The sequence below is a fragment of the Sphaeramia orbicularis genome, chromosome 14 (genome assembly GCF_902148855.1).
Source record: "Sphaeramia orbicularis chromosome 14, fSphaOr1.1, whole genome shotgun sequence".
Classification (NCBI taxonomy): Eukaryota; Metazoa; Chordata; class Actinopteri; order Kurtiformes; family Apogonidae; genus Sphaeramia; species Sphaeramia orbicularis.
The window spans coordinates 26,463,372-26,489,606 of NC_043970.1; the positions used below are offsets into that span (position 1 = coordinate 26,463,372).

At 37.1% G+C, this 26,235-nt stretch overlaps 1 protein-coding gene across 5 annotated transcripts in view; it reads left to right on the forward strand.

Moving 5' to 3' along the window:
• LOC115433105 (connector enhancer of kinase suppressor of ras 2-like) overlaps positions 1 to 26,235 on the forward strand; it is a 50,044-nt gene that overhangs the window by 21,821 nt on the left and 1,988 nt on the right. For 2 of the 5 annotated variants that reach the window (XM_030154324.1, XM_030154328.1), the window contains exons 9-21: positions 3,198 to 3,344; positions 5,152 to 5,285; positions 10,583 to 10,785; positions 10,940 to 11,029; positions 14,734 to 14,924; positions 15,014 to 15,062; positions 15,174 to 15,352; positions 15,453 to 15,526; positions 17,199 to 17,270; positions 17,492 to 17,559; positions 19,667 to 19,767; positions 19,857 to 20,340; positions 23,811 to 24,010. In XM_030154324.1, coding sequence (XP_030010184.1) covers positions 3,198 to 3,344; positions 5,152 to 5,285; positions 10,583 to 10,785; positions 10,940 to 11,029; positions 14,734 to 14,924; positions 15,014 to 15,062; positions 15,174 to 15,352; positions 15,453 to 15,526; positions 17,199 to 17,270; positions 17,492 to 17,559; positions 19,667 to 19,767; positions 19,857 to 20,340; positions 23,811 to 24,010 — 1,992 coding nt within the window. Of the gene's footprint in view, positions 1 to 3,197; positions 3,345 to 5,151; positions 5,286 to 10,582; positions 10,786 to 10,939; positions 11,030 to 14,733; positions 14,925 to 15,013; positions 15,063 to 15,173; positions 15,353 to 15,452; positions 15,527 to 17,198; positions 17,271 to 17,491; positions 17,560 to 19,666; positions 19,768 to 19,856; positions 20,346 to 23,810; positions 24,011 to 26,235 lie in introns of all 5 variants that reach the window. The other 3 variants (XM_030154327.1, XM_030154329.1, XM_030154325.1) reach the window with 2 other exon arrangements.

A 26,235-nucleotide genomic window follows, 5' to 3' on the forward strand; every position in this document is an offset into this window, starting at 1 on the left:
AGTTTGCTTGTCTTGATTTTTAAAAAAGTAGAGTCTTAAAACTAAGTGTAGCCACTGAATGACAAAGAAATCCCAAACTTTAAGTGAGTTATTTAAAATAGACTTAGTACTACTGAGAGGTTGTGTAAGCGGTCTCACACTCATATCATTCTGCTGAGGTATTATGTAAACCATTGTTTAGCTCATTAGTGCCATATTAAAGGGGTTATAAGTGGTATTAGTGTCCCAGCCTCTCAACAACAGGGGGGAGTTGTGTACCAGAACACACTTAGGACTAAAACCACCAATGAATCAACAACTCATTGTGTACGCACATCTGTATTATGGTGTTATGGTTAAATAAAACTGTGTTTTATAATCATCATGTGCTACATGAGCTGATAGTTTACATTATCTTCCTGTTAGCTTGGCTTTGCTTTTTGACAGAAAACAGTCACAGTAAAACCACAAATAATTTCTCTTTTCTGCACAGTTTATGTTTTCAATGGCTGTTAAAAAACAGTTTGGAATCGTCCAAACAAGGTCAGAACTATCCTAGTTTAGTTACTTAGCGAAGATAAAAGCCTCACATAATAACTTTATATCCTCATAAACCTCATAATTAAACTCACATGTGTAGAAGAAACACTGCAATTTCAGCAAAAAACTCCATTCTTGTCATTTACAGCTGTGTCCAGTGGTGAAAACAACAGCGCTTCTAGCTTTTATCATGGAGTCACTTTTTTGAATCTAACAGTTGTTTTTTTAGTGGTTCTCATTCCATCTCATCTCTTTCTCACACTTTTGTCAAAGATGCTGTGGTGTTACCATGGGAGACTGGCAGAGTGACTCACTACTCCTTCTAGTGGTCACAGAAATAAAAAAATAAAAAATGTTCAGCACATACCTCTATAATCCAATACTTTTGTTTCTCTGGTTTGAATTCAGCACTCTTTATTCTTATTTAACACTTTAATGATACTTCATCTTGATCAGGTCATATCTGAATATTTTAAATATAACTCCTTTAAGACAAAATTAGATATATTTTCTAAAACTGGATTAATCTTTTAAATGAAAATCCGCCTTCTTAAAATGTTTTTGATTTGGCTCATAGAGAACACTTTGGATTGCCTCCTCCATTATCTAAAAAAACAAACAAACAAAGAAACCGGGAATAACACTTTAAATGTTAAAATGACCACACAAGAAAACAGACAAGTGTTGAGACCATATAAAACTAAGACCATTTGGTTCAGTAATCATCAGTAACACACAGACCACCCACTGGATTTTAGCATCTTTTTTCACTAGAAAGGAAAATTTAGAAAAAACTATGAAAATAAGTTGCATCAACAAAAGGAAAGAAATCAGAGAAATAAAAAAAAAAGGAACCATTTTAGCTTTGAAAATGTAATAACACTACATATACACACATATAATGGCAGTATATCAGAAACATACAGACATAATGTATGACCGGAACATGTGAACATTTACCAGTCAAACAACCAGCATGAAGCATGAAAAGAAGTCAGGGATTTTACTTCTTAAAATAAACACTTATTTTGGACTAGACACAATGAGTTAACCTTTAAAATCTCGGGATTAAAGTAGAATTCAGAGTTGATCATCTTTTTAATGCACTTCCTGTGTGAACAGTTTGTGAGTTATGGCTGTTGAGGTAAAAAATGACTTGGTGAGGAACAAAGTGATTGGTAGGTCAGTGCCTGAAAAATGCCTGGTTTCTCGGTCAGCGTGGCTTGGAATACGCTAGTTGTTCTGAAATTCAGTGCAACTCAGCCGAGCAAGAGAGAGGATATTTTCTCCCCAAACTGGACTTGGCATATTTGGTTCAGCAGCAGACAGTGTTTCTCAGGGCGGGATGTTTTTTTGCGCCAAATGTCATCAAAACTGGGTTAAAGACTATTTACAAGGCATGCAGCTGTTCATAGCACACAAAATCAGAGCTTACCACATCATTACAGCGCCTGCTCCTTGATACCACTGGAGGTGTACAAGCTGCCGTTGGCATCCAACTTTCCATTTGACTTAGACATAGATCCTCATCAACATGAAACAGTGCGGCTGGAGGCTATGCTTCCAACCGTCAGGATCTAGGCGCATTATTAAAATAACGACTACGGCAGCACCTTAAATTAAATGCATGCTGGGTGAGCTGAGCTTTAGAAATGGCAGAGAGATCAGGGGGCAGACACACAAATATTTGAGGGAACAAATGTTTTCATCAGATGCAGGGTTATTATAAGTAAAAAAAAAACAACCTAAAACCAGGTATGAGGAAGTCACTTTGTTAAATAAAATAAAAACAACAGTTGACAGATGTTACTGACAGATGTCAGTGATTCCCTGTGTTCAAGAATACAATGACTCTTTTACTTTTAGTAAACTGTAGTTTCTCTGACCTTTTCTAGCTTCTATAAATCAACAATTTTGACAGATTGTACTTTCCACGGTCTATATGCAGCATATATTCTGTGCTATGCTCAATATGTGGCAATAACTCGGTTACTATTCATATCTCAAACATTATTTATTCAATAACTCAGTTATTATTTATTGGTAATAACTCAACTTTGGTTATTTATAATTTATAGGTATTTATTAGCTTTATGTTTTTCTTGCATGTCTTGTCTGTTTTTATAGATTTATAGATTTTTATCAGATGTAGCCCATTTAATTTCAAAGTACTGCTTGTGCATTTCTGTCTATTGAATGAGGCTTGATAAATTAAGTATACACTGCAAGGTTCATCTGATATAGAGTTTCCTGAAGACCCATAATGCAGATATAACTCTACATGTCATATAGATTTATTTATTACTTATTGTATATGTTTGCTTATACCAAAGCCATAATGGTACAACTGTTGTGCCTTCTGAGCTATATCTGTATATTTCCTCTCTTCTGTTCACTCACTTCTATTCTATTCTATTCTATTCTATTCTATTCTATTCTATTCTATTCTATTCTATTCTATTATTCAGCATGTCTTATGCACTGGTAAAACTGCCTGAAACTAAAATCAAACCCAAAACTGAAGTGAAAAACAAAACAACCCCACAAAAAACAACAATATTCATTACACTGTAGTTATTATTCTGATTCGATCAGTGTTAAATCCATGTAGTATTTGCTGATCAGAGTGTGAATCATTGGGAAAGCCCAGACTGTATCATGCTGTTGTTGTTCTGAAGGTGGGCTGGCAGTTGAAGAACTTGGTGAATTTGTTGCGTGGGGATCCTGCGGGTGTCACCCTGACGCTGAAGAAACGCCCACAGAGCACGCTCACCTCCACTCCAGCTCTGCTCAAGAACATGAGATGGAAACCTTTGGCTCTGCAAGTACGATCCTGTCTCATCCTCCACAGATATGTTTGTGCATGAAAGTTGTTGTTTTCACTGTGTTTGTTTATATATGTTTCTAAATGTGGTTCTGTCCCTACTCAAGACTGCACTGACTCGAAGACAAAAGCAGACTCTTACCATTAACAGGTGATTTCTATGGATTAAATAATTAGTGATTTTGTGCTACAAATTGTCCGAAACATTAACATTTCCTAAAGCCTGAAATTCCTTATTGGTAGACAAGACAAGTAGAAGAAAAGTAAAAAACCTAAAAAAGTCTAAATCATAGAGTTTATTGTCACATGTTCAGAAAATGAAGTGTAGATTCTTTTGCCTGTGTTAGCCTGCATAGAAACATGATATTAAAAAATGCACAAAAAATGCAGGTTATTATTCACAATTAACTTAGTAAAACAAAAAAAGCCAAAAACAATTGATTGTCAGATAATATTAAATTTTTATTGATATGTTTTTTATTTAGCAATACATTTTAGCAAAAAATAAACCCCTATATAAACTAACCCCTTTCATCCCAAATGCAGAAAATAAACTAAGACAAGCAAAGCACATGAGCATAATTTAAGTGACAAAAACCAGCCATTTCTTACCTTTGGACTATAAACTATCAGCCTTTTTCATGTGCTCTTTCACTTTGTACATAAACCTGTGTCTAAATGGTCTAGGTTTTCAGCGTCATTAAGGACACACAACATATTTATTGTTGTTTAAGTTGACATTTCAGCCATAAATGGCATCTGTTGTCCTACTTTGGCCAAACCAATCACATTATCAGGATACTGTTCCTGAGCCAGAATGGGTGGAAATAAGAGGGACACGTATTAAAGTAGCCCAGCTTTTCTTTGAGTCCCAGGCCAGAGAAAATGTTTTTTCCCCCCGAGGCCCTGAAGCGTAGCACTGCTCAGCCTCCTCCCCCATCACATCCTCACATTCTTCTTCTCTACCTAAATTGAATTTGCTCTCCTGCTGACATTTTTAAGGACAGAAAATAAAAAGGGGACGTGGAGAGTGTAATATGTTCTTTTCTGCTCTGAGATGGACTAAAATTAAGACTATCAAGGTAGACTGCTAAGTTATTAAAAAGAACATTGTACAGGCAGCCCCGCAGTAACTCTGACACACATAATAGACTTATGATGGAGCACATATCCCAATAATACATCTCTGATATTAGTCAGACGCTAGTTACGCAACATATTTGCATAGTTTGAACAAATTAGTATTCTATTGATGAAACAATTTCACCTCTTACTCATTTATTAGAGCTCCAGTATTTTTAGATGAACCCATGTTTCATCTCTGCAAAAGACATTCACTATTGTACTGCAGCCCTTTTTAATATATTAGTTAGGGAATTATTCAAAAGGTAAAAACATGATAATAAAGATATGATGAGAAATGAGGGAAAGAGTTCTCTGTCTCTGTGTATTACGTCAAAATTAACAAACTATGTAGGCTATGACCAGATTTTCCTTGACCTGAATGGAAAGGATGACTAAACTGCTCACCAACCTGTGTGCCTGTGTGCACCAGTTGGAAGTGGAGCATCATAACGTACAGTACAGCGCTCATTTCACGGCTGAGATGCTCAGTGGTGGCACAGCCCAACCCATCGAACGGTCCCTGACTGACTGACTAACTGACTGAACTGCTGTGAACTACGAATTTTCAATGTGTCAATCTGTAACAGTTTCTCTCCCTCCCTCTCTTTCTTTCTGTCTCCCTGTCTCTCTCTCTCTCTCTTACTCTGTCTATCTTTAACAAATGCACACACACTCTCACACAGCCCATCTTTCCTCAGAGTCCCAGCAGCAGCGTTGCCACGCCCACTAGCACTTTAAGTACTCCATCCAGGAGGGGAAGCTGCGCTCTGCAGGACCTCTACATCCCCCCTCCCCCCGCCGAGCCTTACACCCCGAGGTGAACACACTAACACACATAGAAGCCGAGCACCGAACCAGAGAAGGACAGCAAATAGTTATATGTACATACAGTCATGTGCAAAAGTCTAGAACCACCAAGAGGTTTTATTTTAGTCAGGTTCTACAGATTTTTAGAGACAGTTTAGAGACAATTTGACAGGTTAGTGTTGCTAAATGACCTGCATTTTTATTTTTAAATTAATTTTTGCTTTAGTTGGATCATAAAGAATTATCCAAAACAAGGAGCTACTTTATATTGAAATAAATGTTGGAATGGCAATCAATTATAATTTGCTCTCTGACGGGACATTACTGTGTTTTGACCTGTAACAAGGTGAAATATTAGTTTAGTTTAGTTGCCCATTCCATACAATAGGATGATCAAAAAAAAAAAGGCTTTTGCAAATACACCATTGCCTATAAAGTTGGAATATTTTTATTTTCAGACACATTTCTATTTACACACATCAGTAATCACCTTTGACCAAGTACATTAATTACCCCACCCCCTGAAGGGGAGGCAAAGCGTATTGTTTTTGGTTTGGTTTGTTTCTTTGTTTCTTTGTTTGTTTATTAACACTCTAGCAGCAAAACTATCGGTTGAATTCATACCAAATTGGGTTTACAGATTGCCAGTGACTCAGAATAGATATGGTTAAATTTTGGGAAAGTAATTCAAAGTTCAAATTTTTTATGGATTTTTTAAATCTTTTTTTTCTCCCATTTACTTATAATGGGTGGAATTTCAAACGTCTATAAAAACATCAATTTTGTTTCAATTCACTTCAAACTTGGGACATATATAGAGTCAGCTGATATGCTGACATCACCACATGCATAGACATGATGACATCCGCTGGACTGATGCTGAAATAAGCTTCAATAAATCCGAGGGGTTGGGTTTGTTGTGCCTGGCACCAAATTGTTACATACTGAGTTCAAGTCACACTTAATCTATCAAGAATAAATCACACTGATGCAATCATTTCATGTGAAAAGATAAAAAAAATATTTTATTCTAACTTTATTAGCAACAGTATACCTCTCCTTAATAAAATAAAGCAATATAAAAATTACAGAAGTGAATCTAAATACAGGCATCATTATAACATTAAAAAAGAAAGAAACAAACAAACAAAAAACAGTGGACCTTTCATTGATAGGATCTTATATATAATACATACAATAAAAAGAAAATATATATAAATTTCCACTAATTACAATCCTGTTCAGATGTGTTTAAAATAAGGATGATGATGTTGATTGACGTGGGAGGCTGTAATTGTTCCAAAGAGATAATCCTCCATATTTTAGTGACTTTTGATTAATAGAAGTCCAGCAGTACAGATAGTGAAAGTTGTTGGAGTGTCTTGCATAATAATTATTAATGTCTGAGGAAAACTTAACAAAGTCATGAATCATAAGTCATGAGTTAAATGAACATATTTATAAATGATGACACTGGTGAACAGTCACACTAAACACCTGACAGAAGTTTGTTTGATGAATCACATTTCTTTGTGAAACTATTTATCCTCTTCATCCTGTGGAGATGAGTGTGACATGTAGGCCAAACACTACAATACAATAGATAATATAAGGTTAAATTAAACAGTAATAAAAGGTCAAGGCACAGGAGTGACTGATTAATGAACACACTCTATGCATGATATCAACTGACGCCACAGTCTTTTCACAGACAATGTTTACTGTGGTATTTTCATATTAATTCATCATTTACTGTGACTTGTAGGATTTTGATGCAAGGTTATTCAGATATATCAGTGTTGTCTATAATAAGGTATAATACTAGTAACTCATAAAGACCCAGTGCTACTTTTGCGGCAGTTCCCAAATTAATTTTTCTCTCTATTTAACCTTTCCTAAGTGATTTATCACCATTTATTATAATATTATCCTATGTCTTTTGCATTTCTTCAATAAAAATCAAGTATTTTCCCATATTTAATTTACTGATCATTAGATTTTCATAAAAGCTCAGATTAAAATTAATTGTCATAATATCAGAAACAGAGAACAATGAAGAAAGACTTTTTCAACAAAATATATCATTAACCCTTTCATGCATAGTGGTCACTACAGTGGACATCTATTCTACAGCTGTTCTCTTATATATTCATGGGTTTTGTTGTTTTACTTCCATATCAGTCAACACAGTGGATGTGTATGCACCATCCCATACACTGCAATTCATTGTTCTTGATAAACCTGATCTGCAGTAACTTATTTGAGTGTAAATCAATTGCTTGTTATTGTTATTAGACTATAATTAACAGGTATTTTTGTTATTTTATTTTATTTTATCTTATTTTTTACAAAAAGTTTTTTTTTTTTTTTTTGCATATTACCTCCATGAAGTGAGTAGTGACTAGTATTAGAGTATGTTAAAATTTCAGAAAATGTCAGATTACCTCAGTGGTTCCCAATCTTTTTTGGCTTGTGACCCCATTTTAACATCACAAATTTCTGGCGACCCCAGACATTCAAAATAGAGACTTTTTTTTGGCTTTAATAGTTTGCTATACTATTTTGTAAATAGAAATTATTTTTAGATGACATTTAGTCTATATAATGTATATTATTCTGGACAGAGGCAGAAAAGCCAGGTGTAGATTACTGCACAAAGTGAGAATTTGATTTTCCTTGGTCAGGATATGTACAGTCAGTCCAGCTTGTATTTACAAGGCTGACAATTAATACTGAACAAACAAGAACTCAAACTATGAATTATGAAAGAGCTGCAGCATCTGAAACTGACCACAATGAACATTTGAAAGATAAACAGTACCACAGTGCTTCAGTTTCAGGTTCATTGTTTGTCATGTCTTTTATGTATTGGGATTGTCTCTGTCAACTCACCATATATTTTTTATTAGTAAGTTTTTTGTTTTGTTTTTATCAATTACTAGAAAATTCAGGTGACCCAATTTGAATTCCAGGCGACCCCATTTGGGGTCCCGACCCCAAGGTTGAAAAACACTAGATTAGCTGCATTTAAAAAAAAAAAAATATTTCATAGTTTTCTAACAGTATATCAGTAAATATGTTTCTTTGCTTCAAAAATTAAATGCATGGTGTCCAGTTGAGTGGACCTTTTTGCAACTCAAATAGGTTCATAAAAAAAAAATTCAATCGCATTGTTTTTTTAATGCCTAGAGGAATTAAAACATTCAGGAAAAAAAATCTTGATTAAGGCTCTCATAATTCATGCATGAAAGGGTTAACTGAACATAAGCCCAGTGTTTCCATCCACTGTCATTTGTCAAACTCCATGGGTTTTACTGGTGAATCAATGTTGTAGAAGATGACGATGTTTCCATGTTCACTACGGAGCCTCTGAACATCCAAATGGGTCATATCTGATAACCATGAAAAGATGACAAACTGCATTTTTCACCAATTATTTACATGGATTGATAGGATTAATAGATCAGAAGTTATGAAACATTTATATGGGTAGATAATTTTGGTTGCCAGTGGATGTTTGGGTCCTTATGGGTTAATGATTAATTAATGATAATATAATTGTTCTGCTGTTTTCCTTGTTGTACTATATGATTTCCCTGTATTTTCATGCTGTGTCTTAAAGAGACAAAGAAATAGTTAATATCCATATAACCCTATAGAAAATATCGCTGAAGATAGCCTAAATCTTTTGGACATTACTTTCAGTTGCTAAGAAAATAAAATGATGATCAAAAAGTTGGTGATTACATCTGAACATTTTAACATTTTAAAAGCCTATGAGCAGAATTTAATTTTCCTTTACTGCAGTCAGAGTTAGTGTTTTGTGATCCACACACTGATTCATTTTGGTCGTCATGCTTTAAAATCAAATCAGTCTAATTCACATTAAATTAAGTATTTTTTAAAAATGATAATTTAATCAACCTTGAATTCTGCTCAGGTTTACGCTGTTACGTTTAAATATGTGTTTTCAACTTTTTTTAATCAGAAAGTAATAAGCTGTAATGTCAACAAGATAGGTGAGGACTCTGGATGTATTATGGAAGAAGCATTTATCGGAACAATCTTGTGAGCAGAGGTTTCTCATTATAAGGCAGAGATGAATCCAGTGCTGCATGCACTTTATCTGAGATGGAGGATGGAATCTGTCTCTCCCTCAAATCTATAATCTTAATATTGACCAGCTCTAAAGAAAACATAGTGACCAAAGCATGTATGTTCATTCCTAAAGGAGACCGAAGGAGGTAGTTTAGGTGTTATATCCATCTGCAGCCTTTGGTCTTTTAGGTAAACAGCAGAAAACAGTGAATTAGAAGGATGGTTAAATTCAAAATCAACATGTTACATTACTTTGAGAAAATAATTAAAATGCGTATATTATTGCATTTTAATAGGCTAATTAGTATTCTCTACCTTATTACATTTCAGAAGTAACTTTCCCAACACTGTTAACCAAATACTAAAGTTTGTGATTTATCTGATATCTTTAACTAACAAAAAACAGATTTTAGTGCAATGTTTCCTTATTTGCATTCAGCTCCACCTACTTTTAAAAAGTGCTAAAAATTCAGCAAGATTCTGAGGGGGAGGCGTGGATCTGTGTGTGACAGAACTTGTTCAGTGAAAATGAAGAACGACACAGAATTATAAGCTGCATGTTAAGATGCATAGGGGTCTAAAGGGGTTTTCTTTAGGGGTTTTTTGTACTGCTGTGAACAGGAGCTGCAGCAAAAACAAAAGTATAGACTATATTTAGACTATTTTCACCTCTTTACAGTGCCCCAAGAAAGCTTTTTCTGACAGAGAACTAAAGCCCTGGAGCGATGTTTAATTTCAGAAGGCTCCTTTGACTCCTTTATGTTATTGTGCAACTTTGGTCTTTCAGTCAGTTCAGAGAGAAATAAACAAACTAACTGTGTGTGAGGCAGTTCTGCAAGGTTAAAATTCCTCTTTTGTCAAGGGAGTCTGTCTGGAATCTTTTAATAGAGTGATATAACAGACTCAGTTCCCTGTTGTAAAATAAGTGTGTTTTTATAGATTTTCACTCAAAAACAAAGGCTGCACATCTTTGGTCAGAGGATGACAAAATGAATTTCATGATGTAGAGAAAACTCAACTAGCAAAGTTCAGAATTATTTGGATGTGTTATGTTTCAGCCCATGAATCATTTTTATAAATTTGCCAGTTTTTACAAATATTAGTGATGATGTGTTTGATCACTCCAGAGACAGTAGATTCAGTGTAGTTTACAGCTCAGAGAACATTTATTCATGTGCTCATTAAATTCTATGTTATCAACTCCCTCAGAGATGATAAGGGGAATCTGCCTGGTGACGATCCTCAGTCAGATGTTCATGTCGCTAAAGGATCTGAGTCACCAAACTCCTACCTGGACCAGGAGTGTCGGCGGCGCTTTCCTCTGGTGGAGGAGGATGCTATATTGTACTGTTACGAGTACGACCAGAACCAAGAGGTGTCGTCAGTCCGCAGGGGGAGCACTCCCACCTATGGTAAGACCTCGGCCCCATCTTAAGGCCTCGCTGCTGTAATCGTGATGGCCAAGGGCTAATGTGACGTCGGCGTGTCTTTGAGATGTCTGCAGCTGTTTGATGATTGCGTGGGCTGCTGTGTAATATTGACGTTCCCTCTGCCTCCTTGCTACAGGCAGGCTCAGGCCTATCTCCATGCCTGTGGAATACAACTGGGTGGGAGACAACGAAGACCTGGCCAAGCTGAAGAGAGAGAGCAGGAGAGGTGAGTGGGAGGAGGTGGGAGAGAGAAAATGAAAAGCAAAAGGAGGGAGACAGAGAGGGACAGAGGGAGCTGAGGTGAGTGGGTGGATATCTTATAATATCCTCACCCTCTCAGATCCCGGAGCCAAAAAGGAGAAGCATGAGCTGGCCTGTCAAAACTGATAACATGCTGGATATCAGTATCTCTTCCATATGTTCATAATATATTGCTGCTCTTTTCCTCTTCATCCTGCTCTTTCTCTGTTTCTTTTCTTCTCGCTTTCAGTTTTCTCCATGTTCAGATATAAAAAGTGCACTGTTGCTTTGGCAACAGGAGAAATATAATATTTTCCTAAGATTTTCACATTTTGTTCGTGACTGTTCAGTTAGGTGGTAAAATGGAGTGGGTAGAAACTGGATGGCTTTATTTCTGTCTCAAAGAAAGACTGATGTGTTTGTTTCCTCTGGGGATGCTAGTGATATGTTGTTCCTTTGGGCTTTTCAGAAAAAGTGATGCTATATTTATCTACATGAGACAGTATTTAGATATTTAGCATTTTTCTGCCTGACAACGCCTTTCCTTTGTCATCTTTAAGAAGCCTTTAAGATATTTTTGAGGCAGCGTTTTGAAAGGTAAATCAGAGGCGACCGACTAGAATACAGTAGATCAGGTGACAAAGTCTGATCAGTGATGTAGCTAGAGGTCGACACAAATAGAGTGGATAAATAATGGGTTTTACTTCATTTTTCGATTATTTGTTCTGAGGGAAAAAAAAACATCAGGGGCAGGTTTTTGCATAACTGTGATTTTTCGTTTTAATGATGTTTATAGATTTATGCAGAGGTCGACAGATGGATTTTTAAAACCTCATCTAATAGTCTGATAGTTTGGGGCAGAAAAAAGATGATAGCAGATTAATTGGCAGATATCATACTCCCCACCCTTCATTCACCAAATTTTGACATTGAAAACTAATACTGAAGTCACAAACAGCCATTGGCAGAACAGTTATATTTTGTATCTTACACCTCTACATACAGAAGTGGAACTGAACTAGAGTGTGCAGTAGGCATTATAAACTTTAAATGAAATGAATGAATACACCAATCAGTCAAAGTACATGTTTAAATTAAAAAGTTAATGAAAAAAATAAATAAGGTAAAATGCCTCCTATATAATCACAAGTAGAATACCAAAAATTTTGATTCAGCTTCACAAATTGTTGGTTATCAATGGTCATCATTTAATATTAAAAATGCTTTATTCATGTTTGAAATGAAATTTTCATGCACTTGAAACTGTGTAATTGAAGACCCTAGTGCTAAAAGTACTGAAGTCACAATGTTGGCCAATTCAAGATGAGCATATAAACATTTATTTATTTATTTATTTGACAGGGACAACGTCGTCAAACATAGTTACAAGCTTGCAGCTGATGTGATGCATATAGAGTTTTTAGCTGGTGCTAATTCTCAACTCCAGTCCCCTGTTGGGCTCTTCCACAATATTGTAGTACAATATAAAATATACATAATTTAAAACCATCATACCATACAATTCAATAATCCAGTGTTGCATTTATATGATATTAGGCATTCATTCACTCACTCAGTCTCCCACACAATATACTCAATATTTACAGATGAGAACAGTTGTGTTTTATCTTTAACCAGGTTTTGGTTCTGATGGCGAACATCTTAAACTCTGAGATGGATTTTATTTCTGACGGCAGTGAGTTCCAGAGTTTAATACTCTTACATCAGAAGGATGGCTGTCTGAAAGATGTCCTGCAGAATGGGATTTTGCAATTTTGGTTTGAGGAGCTTCTGGTGACTCTGTTACTGTTTTGTCTCTCAACAAATTGACCGAGTGGTTCAGGTGCTAAGTTGTTTGTACGTTTGAAAATTAACTTGAGAAAACATAAGTCCATACGCATACATAAGTCTGACTTTTTTTGTGACTTGAGTATTTTTAGCACCAGGGTCTTCAATTGTTGAACTGAACATCTAAGTCAAAGTAATAAACACCTATATAGATTAATCATAGTCATTAAGCATCAAATGCAATAATCTTTTATCAACAAATGAAGGAGAATGAATGGAACTGAACATCAAAGTATTTGTACAAAATCTAGATTGGAGGGATTTTTAAAGATTGTTTTGTCTCAAAGTCAGAGTTTTTAATGTATTGTTAACCATCAGCCACTGTCAATACCAACTCCTGCCAGAACTAATCAACCATGTAACTGTCCAAATTGACAGTTGTCCAAATCGATCAGTCTACCTCTATATTTAGAAGGGCATCATTATTATAATACTTTACTGAAAAACACTTGCTTTCATTGTAGAATGTACGAGTCACACATGCTCATGTAATTATGTGAAGTCTATTTTGTGCTTGGGGCCGTCATTGTCTCACTCTGTTTCTAATCTATGGCTGCTTTCTGCTGCTTCCTTCCATGATAACTGCCTGTACACTGATTTCTATGTAGAGGAATCAGGTTGGATTTCCTGTTAAAATCCTTATACTTGCTTCTGAGTTCTATAGTCCAACATTGCACAACAGTATCCTCCATGCCAAGAGGGCTTGTCTAACATCAACAAATGATCAACTCCAAACACAAAATAGACTCTAACTCCAGCTCCCCATAAGCATACATAAGCATACAGCATGTGCAACTCCTGCATACTGACACTGAAACAGGGGTATTGAACTCATTTTAGTTCAGGGGTCACATACAGTCCAGTTTGATCTCAAGTGGACCAGAGTTGTAAAATAATAGCATAATAACCTATACATAATGTCCTTGAATGTAAATAACTTCAGTCTACTTTTTGTGCTTCTCAAGTTCATCCTGCAGGCTTTAGTGGATCCTTTAGTGGACCAGTTTAACCCATAAAGACCCAAACATCCACCGTTAACCAAAACCATCAACTGATCTGAACTGTTAAATACCTGTTGATCCACTAATCCTATCAATACATGTAAATAATTGGTGTAAAATGCAGTTTGTCATCTTTTCATTACATCAGATTATGGCCCATTTGGATGTTCAGAGGCTCTGTAGTTACATGGAAACACCGTCATATTCTACAACATTGATTCACCAGTAAAACCCATAGCGTTTAATGATAAATGACAGTGGATGGAGACACTTGGTTTATGTTCAGTTAATGATATATTATACTGAAAAAGTCACCTTTTCTTCAGTTTTCTCTGTTTTTGATGTAAAAACCATCAACTTGATTCTTAGCTTTTATGAACATTGACACAATTAGTAAATTAAATGTAGGAAAATGCCTGATTGTCATTAAAGAAGCACCAAATACAGAAGATAATATTACAATAAATGATACTAAGTCACAGAAGGAAAGTTAAATATCGAGAAAAATTCATTTGGGAACTGCCACAAAAGTAACACTGGGTCCTTATGGGGTTAATATAGAGATTAATACCCCTACTTTAAAAATTTAACATCCTAAAATTGGAAAAACAATTACACATTTTCTCATCTCTTTGAATACAAATGCAAATATAAGTAGTTTTCCTGTCTCATCAAACTCCAGACTTGCTGTGCATTGCTAGTTGGGACTTGAGACAAGTTAACTGGGGTATCTTCAGTTGCATTCTCTCAGACTGCAGTCAAGATTTATTACGTAAATTACAGATTTTTGATGCTAAAAAAGGTGCGCAGTGCTGAGCTAGCCTGTGCCTTGTCCCTGCAGAGAATTCCCTGCTGCGTTTTGCGAGTGAAGACAAAGCCCCAGGAGAGGACTTCCTGCTGGGACGCAGCTTGAGCCAGAACAGGAGGAAAACTGAGAGGGGAGGCAGCCCCACCCATTATACCCTCGTCCCCGCCCTCCAGATGGAAGTCTCCCTGTCTACATCCAGCTCTGACTCTGCATCTCTCTACCACGTCAGTTCCTTTTTGAAAGAGACATAACAGTGTTTTTTTTTCATGTCGGATCCTCTGCATGTTGTTATTCTGCTTTTTTAACTTCACAGGTGTTTGAGCGATCCTCACTGCTGTCAAGGTCAAAAAAGAAAAGTAAAGGCAAGTGCATTTGTCAAAGCCATTTTACTTGAGCGCTCATGTGTACAGCGTGAGCAGGTGTTAACATGTTCTAACCTTTCGTCTCCTTCTGCTTCCCTGCCGTGCCTACAGCTGGGAGTCCCATGTCTTCAATCAGTAAGCGGCGGATTTCCTGCAGGGACTTAGGTCAGGGCGACTGTGAAGGCTGGCTGTGGAAAAAGAAGGATGCTAAAACCTATTTTTCACAGAAATGGAAGAAGTACTGGTTCATCCTGAAAGACACCTGCCTGTACTGGTACATGAATGAGGAGGTAGGTGAATTAGATGACTTTTAGGTCTTTATTTTATAGAGGCTATAATTTTTTTTTTTATACGGTGACACTCTGAACTAAGCGATTTTTTTTGTCACAGGATGAGAAAGCTGAGGGTTTCGTCAGCCTCCCAGAGTTCAAGATCGACCGAGCCACTGAGTGCAGAAGAAAATAGTGAGTACTGATGAGGTTGTGACACAGAACAAAAACAAGAATTACACAACTGATTGATCGTCTAACAAACAAGAGTGAATCAAACTCATTTCTAATCTTGGGTGTGATTTACAAATACCAGCTTTGAATTAAAACAGCAGCAGCAACAAAAAAAAAAAAAAAAAACAAGATTAGATGTGAATAAACATGATTTGATGATGTGTCAGTGTTAGCACGGAGCTGATATTAGCCAAAAATATACACATTTCTGTAGCTCTCTCCTCTTAGTCCAAATCAAAAGACCAGATGACTGGACATTAAATGCCATTATAGAAATGCAAAGCCACTTCTAAGCCACAGTATTAAGACATGGAGCAGAGCAGAATAACATCCAGGTTACATCTGACAGAATCTGATCTGATTTAACTCCTACCTGTCTGAAAACACCTGTGATTAACTAAAATCAAAGCTTCACTGAGTAGATTTTCTACAATCTGAAAACTCAAGCAGAGTAGTTGCAGAAGTCTCATGTTATCTCAGACCACTTGAATTACAAAGTACTGAAAGGTAATTATGGAAACTTTATTATCAAGCACTGCAGCTTTGCTTCATTTCTTTTCAAAACATTATCAGCTTTGCAATTCATCTAATCTGAAAACAATAAACACCATATTATTCTTTTTAGTTGCAGTTGCAGCAATTTGCATATTATGTAAAATTAAAATATACAGCTCTGGAAGAAACTGAAAAAAACTTCAGGCATCAGAGAAATTATTATTCAAGAAACAACTGAAAACATTTCTTCCCAAAAACTGTCATTTGAAGCAGTTTACTTGCACAAAATGGCAACTCATCAAAAGAACAAAAACGCACAGAAAATATTCACGATTTAACCCCAGTAGAGTTGAAGAGCCAGTATTTGCTTGAATAATCTTGATTTTCAATAACTTTGGCATGTTATCCACTTGTGTGTCACTTTACTTTTGGTGGTTTTATGGTGCTCCTGGTGCAAAAATACTTGTGATCATCCATTTTCATGTTGATCACATTTCAGAGGTTTTCAATGGGGTTCAGATCTGAACATGTGGAGTGGTCTCTAAGCTTTTTTGCTTTCTGCTGTATATCATGTCATTGACACAGCATTGAGGAAATCTGCATCAATCTCCTTCAAGATGATAATACTTGAAGTTATAGTCCATGACAAACATGAAGTCAATAAATAATTTAATGTGTTAAAACTGTCACAGAATTGGGTGTGGGTGACTAAGTGTCTCTTGGGACTAAAATACACTACATCAGTCTTTTTAAGAAGTACAAATTAAATCACAAAAAGAAAATGATATGAAGTCATTAGGGACTAACTGATAAAGACATGAAAAATGGTAACGACAGAATAAAGCACTTGTATCATATGACAAAAAGCACCTTTGGGCTCTGCAGGTTTAAGGTTAAAATGTGTTGTATTGAAATGTTTACATGTTCTATAAAACACACATTTTTAGTGCTCAATATTAAGAAGAGCAGGGTCTTTTATTATGCAAAGTCTTGCCGTTTGCTGGCTCAGAATGTGTGTTATGTGTGATCCAGTGCCAGATTCTAAACGGTGTTTTTCTGTATTTGTATGTTAATCTGCCCTATATGTCCTTGTTCTCCTGCTTACATTTGATTAACTATACCCTCGGCTCTCTTTCAGTGCTTTCAAGGCTTGCCATCCGAAGATAAAGACATTCTACTTTGCGGCGGAAAATGTAGACGACATGTCCCGGTGAGTTAATGAGGCTCAGATAGTCATGCTGTCCCCCCCCCCTCCACATCATACCCCTATTGGCTGCAAATGCAATTTTGCTCCTGGACAGCCCACTCTCCTTTAAACAGAACAGCTTTGTAAGGTGATGTGTCAAACTGGGAGACACGCATACATGAACGCAAGATGTTTTAACCGGATGTCAAGCTGCTGTGCGTCATGACTGTCGTTCTCCCCCTCAGGTGGCTGAGTCGCCTCAGCATGGCGGTGGCAGGCTACTCTGAGCAGGAGAAAAATCGCCAAGACCAAGGTGAGATTAGTCAGTGCCTTGCGACTGTTTTTAGTGCTCAGTCTTCATCTGTTGCTCTTGAAGAATTTACAAAAAACTTAAGCTGTGTGATGAGTAATGCTTAGATTGTGCAGACTTTATTTAAATCACTAACATGACATTTTCCATTAAAGTGCATCTCCTCCTTCAGATAAACCGTATATACAATGTGCTGCAAACAAGCACTGGACCACAGATTGGATAAGTTGAACACAAATCAGCCCTTGTAGCTCATTCTACTGCTTAATGTGTGTTTCTAGAGAGCAGTGTTTTGTAGTTGCTGCATATAAAATACAGGGTTTACAAGTCAGTAAGATATATGTAGAAAACTTTAACATGCTTGAATTAAATTGGCCTCAGCATGGTGGTGGCAGGCTACTCTGAGCAGGAGAAAAATCACCAAGACCAAGGTGAGATTAGTCACTGGCTTGCGACTGTTTTTAGTGCTCAGTCTGCATCTGTTGCTCTTGAAGAATTTATAAAGAACTTAAGCTGTGTGATGACTAATGCTTAGATTGCGCAGACTTTATGTAATTCACTAACATGACATTTTCCATTAAAGAGCATCTCCTCCTTCAGATAAACCTTATATACAATATGCTGCAAACAAGCACTGGACTACAGATTTGTTGTAGCTCAGTCTACTGCCTAATGTGTGTTTCCAGAGGGTAGTGTTTTGTAGTTGCTGCATATAAAATACAAGGTTTACAAGTCAGTAAAATATATGTAGAAAACTTTAACATGCTTGAATTTTATTGGCACAGTTCCCACTCATCTTTGGACTTCAGGTTAATTAATTTTTGTCTTGTTTTCATTCGTTAATACCTGGAATGATAACACAAATAAAGGAAATCTGAGTTTTTGTTTTTGTTTTTTTTGTTTTTTATAATCTTTCTACATCTCCTGGAAAGCAAAGTCCACGTACCAGCGAGCGTCTTATTTCTAGATCAGTAGAAGACATTATTTAGCATACTTCCCCTCTTTTACCGGGCCTCCCTAATCCGAATGACAAATGGCATGGAATAACGAATGACCACTAGAGTTAGGGTTATGGTTAGGGTTAGGTCCTTTGTTATTCCATGCCATTTGTCATTTGGATTAGGGAGGCCCTCTTTTACCTCCACGTCACATCTGATTCTGACATCTCTGCTCTGCACCGAACTCAAATATCTATATTAAGCGCAGGAGACATATTCAGATATTCTTGGCTTCTACAGGAAGGGGCAGGAAGTAATGTAAAGAAAATTGTGCTATTTTGAGGATCCTGCGTAGTAGATGTCTCCCTTAAGCGTTGGTAAAAGGTGGGTGGATAAGATCCGGTTTGTCACTGGGGTTTTTTTTTTAGCAGCTTTGGAAAACTCAACAGGAAGGTGAACATTATAAATGTATCCCTCTTCACACTTGGCCTCATTACTTTTCTCATTATTCTCTGACGCTTCAGTTTCACCTTTTATAACCCCAACTCTGGGCTGATCATTCTGGAAGCAGCTGTTAAGATGCTTGACATCTTTGTTTTTACATATACATACTGAAAACATGTGAAATACACAGTTACATGAGTCGGGGTGAGATTATTTTTTGACAGGATCAAGTTTAGTTGAATGTTTAATGTTGTGAAGTGGCATATCAATTAATTTGGCCTATTAATCAGTGCTGTTAGACAAAGGCTAATGGGTAATATTTGGATTCTCAACTATAATTACTGTTTTTAAGGATCATAATAGGTCTAAAACTATCATCACTCCTACCTAGATTTTTTTTTTTACAGTTGGTTTGAACTTCAGTTCCAGACACATTGATTAATTACTGGAGTTTCGTGTTAATGATCCAGATTTTTCATTTCTGTAGGCAATTACTACTCTTCATTTAGGGAGGAGACTTTCCAACAGTGTTGAATTTTTGGGTGGCAGTAGATGGAGTGTCATATCAGTCAATCAATCAACTATTGACTGACCACAAATATTTGAAATAATATCAGTCCTAAGAAATGCTCTATTGTTGTTTGACCCCTGCCTTAGTATTTATCAGTCTTTGTTTTGATCGTCATAGAAAATAATACCCACGCCGTGACATTGCTTTCTTGTGACAGATTACTGGAGTGAGAGTGATCATGATGATGTGGAGTTGCCACCGATGCCCAAACAGGACAGTCCACCTCCACCTTATGACACCTATCCTAGAGCATCCTCAGTGAGTCCCTGTCTGTGCAGCTGAGTAGACAAATATCACCATAGTGATATCGAATCGCTCCTATTTATTAACTGTCTGGTTTTCTGTAGGTGAGTCCATACCTGGAACCAAAACGTGGACATCTCTCCTCCTCTGACACGTTCCAGTCACGTTCTTCTCATGAGGAGTTCCACTCAGAGCCCCAGGAAGGAGGAAGCAACAACGGCTTCTCCCCAGGCCAGAAACCAAGCAACCACAGAAACTCATGGCAGGACCAGATGGAGAGCAACACAAGGATGCAGTACCTGCAGACGTTCCCCGTAGAGGGGCCCCTGTTATCTGACGACAGAGACCAACTGGCGATGGAGTACCGCAGGCAGTCCACCTTACCTGCACAGAGAAGCCTGTTACAAGAACAATACAGAGCCCTGCCTCTGCCCCTCAGGTCCAGTATCGATGCAGATATGGGAGGGAAACCCCGCAGCTTCACACTACCCAGGGACAGCGGGCTGCACGCTATCCTGGCTGCCACCGCCGCTGCATCAGATCAGGGAGAACCCCAGGCCTATCAGGTGGACCGGGCCCGAGACATAGGTCAGAATCCAGTGAGACGTAGACTTAACAGAAACGCTAATGATGACATTTTAATAGGACCTTTTACTGTGCGCAATTAGATAAATTGATTAACTGAATTAATTGAGCAGTTTTTGATAGATATTTCAACTCTCAACAGCCATTTTGTTAATGACTGATGATGATAATGACTCTTACCATCATCAGCCATTAAGGGCTTGCATTAGGCAGAAATCAGGAAAAAAAGAGAATCTGAAAATAAGCACTGTCTTGCAGCTCTGCATAGACTATATACACATGAAGACGGACTATGTAACAGGCTTTCATGCTCCTACAGAAAAGTGAGGCAAGCTTATCACTGTTACAGGGGCTGCTGTGTTATTTCAGCCACAGAGTTTGCCCAGTAGACACACCTATGACCACCTGTTGTTACATCTCACCCCATCTGAGTAGATTCCATTATGGGCAAAGCGTAAGTCAAGAAGATGCACACACAATATCAGTTTAATTACAGTTTGATGAAAGGTTTTTATGGAATTTTAGCTTAATGATGACAAATAATACTGCCTACTGAAGATGTATTGCTGCAGGAGCAAATATCAAAAGGAAACAACGGATAGAACTTTAAAATATGCACGTCTCTTTGGCAGATCTCTTCTCTCAGTCCAAATCAAAGAGAACCTGATGTTGTTTCACACTGTTATGCAAAAGTGCAACTACTTTCCATTTTTTCCTGTCACACACGAAGCAGAGCAGTAGAGTTGTATCCAGGTTGCGTCTGACAGAATCTGATCAGCAACTGGTAATTACAGCTGTCAGTCACACATTTAATTCCCCTACCTGTCTGAAAAAGCCTAAAATTGGAGCATCATGGGGTAGATTTTTAATAGCCTGAAACACAGACAGGAAGTAGACCGATTGAATTACAGTATCCTGAAAGGCATTTTTTCCCCAGTGATGCAAAAAAACTATCAAGAACTGCAGCTGTAAGTTATGCATAAAGTCAATTTACATCAGTTATTGGTTCAGGACATTTTCAGTATTAACTCTTTAAACCCTGAGCCTAAAATGGTCCACCTGGACTTTTTTTCTTATTACCTCTGCCAAGTGTAACGATAGAGGTTATGTTTTCATCAGGGTTTATCTGTTTGTCTGTTAGCAAGATAACTCAAAAAGTTATAGAGGGATTTTCATGAAATTTTCAGGAAATGTTGATACTGGCACAAGGAACAAATGACTAAATTTTGGTGGTGTTTGGGGGGGGGGCTGATCTGCCTTGGCAGAGGTCTGTGCTCTCCGAGTGCTTTTCTAGTTTTGACTATAAAAAGGTTAGAAAATATGCTGTGAGGGAGTCTGTTTGCCCATTTTTCCAGAACACTTTTTCTCCCCAGATATTTCAAAATTTAGCAATCATTTACAATTTACTCATGTTATAATACTGCTGAACTGGCTTCTTCTCCAGCTTCTAGTATAGGCGTGAGAGAAATTACCGTAATGATCCAATAAAACTTATAAAGCGCAACATCTCAGGTTTCAGAAACCGTTGGAATTTTTCAAGTTGCACAGTGAAAGAGTTACAGCCATCCAAACTGCGTATGCTCAGGGTGTGTCAGCGATGACACGTCAGGTTTTAAAGAGTTACTTCAGTGTTTTGCTTTGTTGGTCACACAAAACATGCAGCGTAAAAATGACATCATCACTGGAAATCTGTGATCCTCATCGTACCATTTTAGTAATTATTTGTCAAACATGTCAATCTTAAAACAACCGTGATCCCCTCTCTATCTCCTGATGTCATGTCGGCCCCTTGCTCTCAGTCACTTATGATATATTAGACTTTTGAGCTGCATAATGTTGAGTGCTGCACCTCCTTGTATTCATTCTTGAAGTGGTTTTATAAAGGAAAGCTGCTAATAAGTAGGCAGAGTCAGCAAAGGTCAGGGGATTAATACTCAGTTTATTGGATTGACGCTGAAGCCCATTCACTGTCCTTTGGAGTCCCTCAGGGCAGTTGTCTAAGTGAGATGAAATTTAGTGTCTTATTTGATACTGATTTATCTTGGCAGTTGACTCCCTCTCTCTCACTCACGCTCAGTCTTTCTCTACCCGTCTCTTTTCTCTCTCTCCTTCTCTCTCTCTCTCTCAATCGAGATGTCATTGTGCCTTTTGGCAGTGTTTGGATGGTGAAGCGAGGAGGAATCCTTTCAGTCCATGTTAATGTTGAATCCTAAACAGGATAAAGAAACGTGCCTGCGGGTCCTTTCTTCTTGTCCTCATTTATCTATTGCTCCACTGTTCACTTTCCCCACCACAGCTTGTAAAGACTAGAGAGAAACACAAAACAGGCAGCAAGTAAAGCGTGATACATTTCAAAGAACAGCCCAAAAGCTTCAGGACTTACCACCCTCCTTCTAAAACACTAAAACAGGGGGATGAGTAACAGATTTAGGGGTGTAATGTGGCAGAACAGCCAACAGAGGGCAGTGTGTGTAAACTGGAGGCAACATCATGGTCCTGGGAGTTTATTAAAATGATGCATGAGCTGTGCATCCAGTGTTGGAAGTTTGAGGTCAGTTCTTTTCCCTGGTTACTTGCACAGAAAATATGTCAGTGAAGATAAGTAGCAGAAACTAATGTATTTAAGAAAACATGATTGTGCAAATTAAGGATGACTCTACTAAACATGAGGAATGTTTATGATAAAGAACACAAATAAGACATGAGAATGAACTTATCATGCCAATTAATGGCATTAAAAAAAAAATTTATTTTCTTTCTAACTCAGCTTTAGGAATATATTAGAAATATTGTAAATAATAATGAGGTAGTGAATTGATATTTCAAAGAAAAAATTTTTTCCTATCTCCTAATAATATTTGGCTCTACTAATATTCTTGGGTTATCTGCTAAGATGATAAAATGATGTTAAAATCTCCATCTTTTGCATCAGAAATGTGTTTTTTTCTCACCAACATAGACCGAGTTAATCCTGATTCTTGGATTAGATGTTTGGGAGGTCTTTATAATTTATAATCAAAATTGCTCTTGGTGAATCAGTTTCACTCTACAAAGTATTTTTAAGAAAATTGAAAATGGATGCTGTACCCATCTGAGCGAAAGGGAGCAGGAACCCAAGTCCCTTTTTGCTTGGATGGTGTCATCAGAGGCCATCTCCATCAGCATCACCCCACCCTTCCTTTCCTCTTCTGCAAGCCTCAGTTTAATTAGACACAAGTAAACACACACACACACACACACACACACACACACGCACACACATAATATCAGAAAATGGAGATAGTCTAAAACTGCCATTGATCCTACAAAGTCTTAAGGAACCTGTTTCTTTTGCACAGACATTTTAGCCATTTTATTAAAGTCATGTGTGCTCCAAATTTAAAGGGTAAAAACTGAGCAGAATCCTTGGTTTATTTTTTATTTTGATCTGATATTATCAGTGTTTGTTGATGTTTGCTCGTCCTTCTTCTCAGGCCAACCACGTGACTGCAGGATGCAGGCAGACTCTTTAGGAGATTTGTACCGGGCTCTGGAGCAGACCAGTTTGTCCACTTCAGCTGACCACAGATCAGCCAGTCGCCTGGAGTACAAGCGCTCATTTGTCCGTAGAGTTAATGATCCGCTGCTCAACGACAAGCTCCACCGTCTCCGCATCCTTCATAGTGCACTTAAGGTAAAACCATATTTCTTCTTTGTCAACGTGTGTGTAGTTCTTTTGGTACTTCTTTACAATAAGACAACTATTATAAAGGACTGAACAGATTATAATAGGTTACTAATCACATCATAAACATTTTTAAATACATAATAATGTCTTATGATAAATAGTGGTAACAAAAAGTATACACTCTTTGAAAATTCTAAATTTTGTGCATGCCTTTAACAACTGCACTTTCTCCAGTGCAGCATTTTGCACTTAACAGCATTCAAATGACTGTAACTCCTCAACCGCTTGCACTATCCACAAAAAAAGAAATTTACGATTCTGAGCTTCCCGACACTATATCCTCTGAGACCCAGAAAAGTACAAGTTTTGCCTTTTTTTTTTTTTTTTACATCAAATAATTGCCTTTATTGGAAACAGCATGATACAACAGTTTTTTCAGATGCATTTTTAAAATTTTTATGGAATGTCCTTTGCAGTGTTTTTTTTTTCTCAGTAAAGCTGGGAAACTTTTGTCTTGTACAGAAGACAAAAATGCATTGCTGGGTCTCAGGAGGATATAACACTTTATGGCAGCAGTGTGGGACTCTATTACAAGCAGAAAGGAACTGTTTCAGACACTTCCACACAGGCTAAAAATGACTGGAAGTAACAAAAATATGAAGCCATAATATGGATACTGAATATTCAAGACCAAAAAGCATGTTTTAGCAGATGTAAAATAGTAGAAAGTTTATTTTTGCAATCTCAAAAAATTTCATTATGGACACATACAGTTGTTTTTGATAATAGATATGCTAAAAACTTCAGTGATTTTTTTTTTTTTTTTTTTTTTTTTTTACTAAAACACAGTGTTTTAAGCATTTGTTATTTATAATAATGATAATCAATGGCCAGATAGTGAAAGTTGCATTCTTCCTGAAAACAAAAGTGCAACAGAATTGGCAAAAAAGCCATTTTCTGACACTTTTATTGCAAAGAAAACATGAGGACATCTAGGCGGCCTGTTATAATGGCAGTCTTAAAAGGGTTAATCAGAAAATGTGATCTGATTTGCATTTAAGGAATACCATTTCCATTGTAACCCTTTCCACATGACTGGGAGGGGTTAGAACAATGTGAATATAGTACCAAACAAACATTTAGAATATTTCTATTAAACAGTCACAATACTATATGAAAAAGTGAGTGAACCCTCCAGGTAATGACTGCATAAAGAGCTAATTGGAGTCAGGAGGATACAAACCTAAAGTCAAGAGAAGAAAGTGAGATTTGAGCCAGATGTGGAGCTACTGTGACTTATTGAAAACACTCAAAACAGAACTTGTTGCATTTGCCATTCATAAGAATTATCTGCTGATGTGAATCATGTCTTGTCAGAAAGACATCTCAGACCTTCAATCTACATAAGACTGGAAGGGCTTACAAAGTAATCTGAAAAACTTCAGGAATTCACCGGTCCACAGTCAGGCACATTATCTACAAATCAAGATGATTTAATATTGTGGCCGCTCTTGTTAGACGTGAGAATGCAGCCAAGTTGACTCCAGGGACACAACACAGAACACCTAGTGAGATAAAAAAGAACCCTGGAGTAACAGCTAAAGGGATTGGAAGAGGTTAACATTTCTGTTCAAGAGTCTAGGCTCAGCAGAAGATGGGTGCAACAGAACACTGACCCTAAACACAAGTTAATCTACTACAGAATGGCATCCAAAAAAGAAAATCAACCTTTTGGATGGTGCAGTCAGAGCCCAGACCTGAATACAATAGAGATGCTGTGTCATGGCCTCAGGAGAACCACTGACACCAGACATCCTAAAAATATAGCTGAACTAAAGCAGTACTTTAAGGAAGAGTTATTCCTGTAAGTACAAAATTCCCCCAGAATATAAAGCAGATCTGGTCAGCAGTGTCCGGAAGCTTTTGGTTGAGAATGTTGCTCCAAAAATGTTGTGTTTAATAAAGAGGTGAAATATTAGAACTGTGTGTTAGTGTTTGTCTGGTCATGTGACATAGATGCATAGATGATTTTATAACCAATTCATCTAAAAAACTAGGAAATCTCAAAACATTCATATACTTTTTCTTGCCACTACATATGTAAATAGAGAGCCCACATTTAGCTGTACTGTTTATCTGCAAAGCTCACAACATATATTTTCTACATTTTACATTTTAAAATACTGTCAATTTATGCCTGTAATAAATTAACCCTTTCATGCATAGTGGTC